The sequence below is a fragment of the Vicia villosa genome, linkage group LG4, assembly GCF_029867415.1.
Source record: "Vicia villosa cultivar HV-30 ecotype Madison, WI linkage group LG4, Vvil1.0, whole genome shotgun sequence".
Classification (NCBI taxonomy): Eukaryota; Viridiplantae; Streptophyta; class Magnoliopsida; order Fabales; family Fabaceae; genus Vicia; species Vicia villosa.
Genome location: NC_081183.1, coordinates 90,946,162 through 90,949,905, shown reverse-complemented (window position 1 = coordinate 90,949,905; position 3,744 = coordinate 90,946,162). Strand labels below are relative to the sequence as shown.

At 33.7% G+C, this 3,744-nt stretch overlaps 1 protein-coding gene across 1 annotated transcript; it reads right to left on the bottom strand.

The window, feature by feature from the left end:
- Positions 1 to 346: 346 nt before the first annotated feature.
- Positions 347 to 3,191, bottom strand: LOC131597508 (uncharacterized). The gene is made up of 2 exons (XM_058870202.1): positions 1,967 to 3,191; positions 347 to 1,056 (listed from the first exon to the last, which is right to left on the bottom strand). The coding sequence occupies exons 1-2, from the start codon at positions 3,189 to 3,191 to the stop codon at positions 347 to 349; spliced, it is 1,935 nt and encodes a 644-aa protein (XP_058726185.1).
- Between the last annotated feature and the right edge of the window lie 553 nt (positions 3,192 to 3,744).

Sequence of the window (3,744 nt, the reverse complement as noted above, 5' to 3'; positions counted from 1 at the left end):
GATGGATGTCCTTTTGCTCAGTGATAATGGATCCATCCTCCAACTGCAACATATCCATGCTTCTATGTTGACTCTTTGCCTTAATGGTGGCATAATAGTAAGCAGTACTACTATCACCCTTCTTCAATCAGTCAATCTTGGATCTTTGTTGCAACATGCTCTCTTCAAGGGAATTCAACTGAATAACTGTCTCAGTGAGGTCTTTGACTTTGTTGATTTGACTTGGGTTCAGTCTATCATGATGCAGCTCAACTTGGGCCTCTTCCAAAGCACTTCTAGCTTCCTCAAGTTTAATCCTCATATGGGAGACAGATTTACTAAACTTGGTAAGCACAGGTTTGAGCCTTTAGAGCTTGTTCCACAGGATATACATAGTAGTACCTGTGATAGGCTCTCTCCAACTATTTTCCACAGTCTCTTTGAAGCCCTCCATCTCAGTTATGCAATTATGAAATTTAAATCTGCTAGCCTTATGCCTGTAATTCTTCTGCTCCAGATACAATAAGGCATGGTCAGACACACTAAGAGGTGAGAATTTAAGCTTTATATCCATGCTATCATGGAACCCGTCCATATTACCAAGCACTCTATCTATTCTTGAGTAGACAGTCCCAACAATTTGCCTATTGTTCCAAGTAAAATGATCTCCACTACTATCCATTTCACACAAGTCAGTCGGCTTCATCATCTCATGCAAGTCTCCATATTCAGCCTCTTTAACCATCCTACCACCAATCCAGCCCTGGGAACTCATCACATTATTGAAGTCTCCAATAATGCACCAAGGTCCTTGGACAGTAGAATGAATACTTACAATGGTCTGCCACAAAATTTTCCTTTGAGCCAGGGTGTTGTGAGCATAGACTGCAGTCAGGTAGTATTTAAACTTGCCCTGGTGATCATACACACCACAATGTATAGCCTGGTCAGTGCTTTGGATCTTCTGTATGTCATACTTAGCAGCATTCCAGGATATCCACACTCTACCATTAGCATGCTTATTGTAATTATCTATGTACTTGCAGTGGCGGATCCAGACATTTTTGTTAATGGGGGCTAAAAAATGATGTATATTAATTAAAAATATTATAATTTGTTTTAAATATACATAATTATAAAGAAAAATCAAAATCAAAATGTATACAAACTTTTATAAATTATAATTATCCTCCACGAGATTAATACTTCAAAATTTTCTAATAATTTGTTCATAATCAACAATGTCAAATGTCACACTATATATAACCAAATATTATATTTTCATTTATAGAATATTAAAATTAATATTTTTGAAAATATAATGCAAATTATTTAATTATGTGCTTCTATAAAAAATACGAGTATAAATATATAGATTTGATGTTTAAAAAAAAATTTAAAATAAAAAATATAATAACATTTTAAATAGTGAGTGAATGCAATATAAACAAATAATAATCAATTTTTAAATAAAAAATTTAAAATTTAAATATTGAAGGTGGGTCATAGAAAGCAAAAGAGACAAAAAAAATTATATTTGAAAAATTATAAAAAGAAGAATATTAAATAAAGAGAATATTTATATTTAAATTAAAAAACAAATGTTTAATTAATAAAAAATTGAAGACTGAAAAGTTAAATTTTATAGAAAGTTGAAAAAGTGAAAAGTTAAATTTGAGTGAGTAAATGTAAATAGATAAACCTATATAAATTAATGGGGGCTAGAAAAAACTAGTAATTTTATTAAATTAATTTTTTGTTTTTTGTGTGGGGGCTTGAGCCCCCAATGCTATAAAGGTAGATCCGCCCCTGTGTACTTGTCATGTAACTTCAGCTTCTCTCTAATGATCCTAGCTTTAGGTTATTTAACCCGGGTTTCAATGTATATCATAATATCAGGATGCATATAACGGAGACGGGAGCTAACCTCACGTAATTTCCCTGATTTATTCAGCCCCTTACATTCCAAGAAGTTAACATGGATCACCCTCCACAGTCACTAGTGAATCATTCGTAATTCCTAGTGCATCAAATCCATTTAAACAGTTAATCACATCAGGGGCATCAGTAGAGATTTTCTTACCTTTCTCTCTTGTAGATTTCACCAAGGTCCATGGTGTCTCATCAACATTCTTGTCCATCTCATGACTATCCTTTGAGGAATTAGTTCCTTGCTCCACAGTGACATTCTTAGCAATAGGTGTGGATTTGGTATGCTCATTTGTGGTCACATTCACTAGGATCAGAGGTTTAGGTTGCCATTTCCTCTCAACTTTTCTTACAGGTTCCTTGCATTGATGACCAAGTTTCTTACATTTGTCACATAATTTTGGCCTCCATTCGTATTCCACCATTTTTTTGATCTTCCTACCCTCACAATCTCTAATAGGAATCTCCTTCACAAAATCTTTAGTAACATCCACCTCCACTAGAATTCTAGCATAAGAGACTCTAAGCTTGCTGGCTGTGCATTCATCCATGACCAGAGGAAATCCAATGGCGATTCCAATCTTGCTAAGAATCTTTTCCCCCCATAGACACATTGGAAGTTGTGGCAACTTAACCCAAATTGGAAGAGTCCTCAGCATATCCCTTTTTAGGTTGAAATCTGGTCTCCATTCTTGAAGCAAAAGCGGAACGTTCCTCAGCGTGTATGGTCCCTTCATCAGAACCGCATCCATGTCATCATGAGAGTGAAATCTGAGGATGAAGTATCCATCATCGTTGTAATACAGATTAGGTAGCTTCACGAAATTCCACGTTTTTGCCATGTAGTTCTTCACCATGTTCATACTGAGATCTTCTCCAAAAGCATATAGTATCAAAGAATTTGCCCAGAAATGAATCTCCGAAGCAACATCGTCTTCCTCAATCGCAACTTCAACTTCTCCATCAACCAGATTAGGAGCCACATATTGAATTGACAGGCCTTTTGAAGGATTCCTATTCTCAGACACGATATCCACCCATAATTTCTGCTCAGGTTGCGTAGTTTCCTTCAAATTGTGCTCCTTTTCCGAATTTAGGGTTTTCATATTTGTTAGGTCTTGCGCTTCATAGGATTGTTGCAAGCTTTCCACCAATATCACTGGTTCATTCTCTTCCAGAACAGGAGTCTCCTTCACAGTTGAAGACGCTTGTGACGGTTGAGGTGCCGGTGACGATGGCGCCAATTTTGGCCTCCCTCGTCCACGTTTCCCGCGCGTTCCCATTCTCAGACATATCAATAATTGATTAATATTATTAAAGTGACGTATAAGAATATTTTGAGGATAAATGATTTTTAATATATTTCAAAAATTAGATTATAACACTAATATTTAAAAATATATTTATTTCAAATTAAAATAACTAATTAATAAATCAAATAAGATTTATTCCAAAATTAGATTGTTTTCAATTTCATTACTCGAATCGGGTAACCGATGTGCACAAATATTTCAGCATTAAAAACTCTATAATCAAAAGATTTAAAATATAACCTTTAAACTTACAACTGCGATTGGGAGAGGACTTGATTAACTTGATGCTAGAACTGATCTCTAAACCTGACTATACTAGTGGTGATATATATATATATATATATATATATATATATATATATATATATATATATATATATATATATATATATATATATATATATATATATATATATATATATATATATATATATATATATATATATGAGTAGGTTTATATTTACTCCAAGAGTAAGTGTTGAACACTTACTCGAAATCTTAACCATTTATTTTCATTAATCTA

Excerpts from the sequence above, each read along its gene's own strand:
- LOC131597508 (XM_058870202.1), bottom strand. The coding sequence starts at position 3,191 with ATGGGAACGCGCGGGAAACGTGGACGAGGGAGGCCAAAATTGGCGCCA. Across the intron at positions 1,057-1,966 it reads TTCACTAGTGACTGTGGAGG|CCCCCATTAACAAAAATGTC; the intron begins GTGATCCATGTT and ends ATCATTTTTTAG.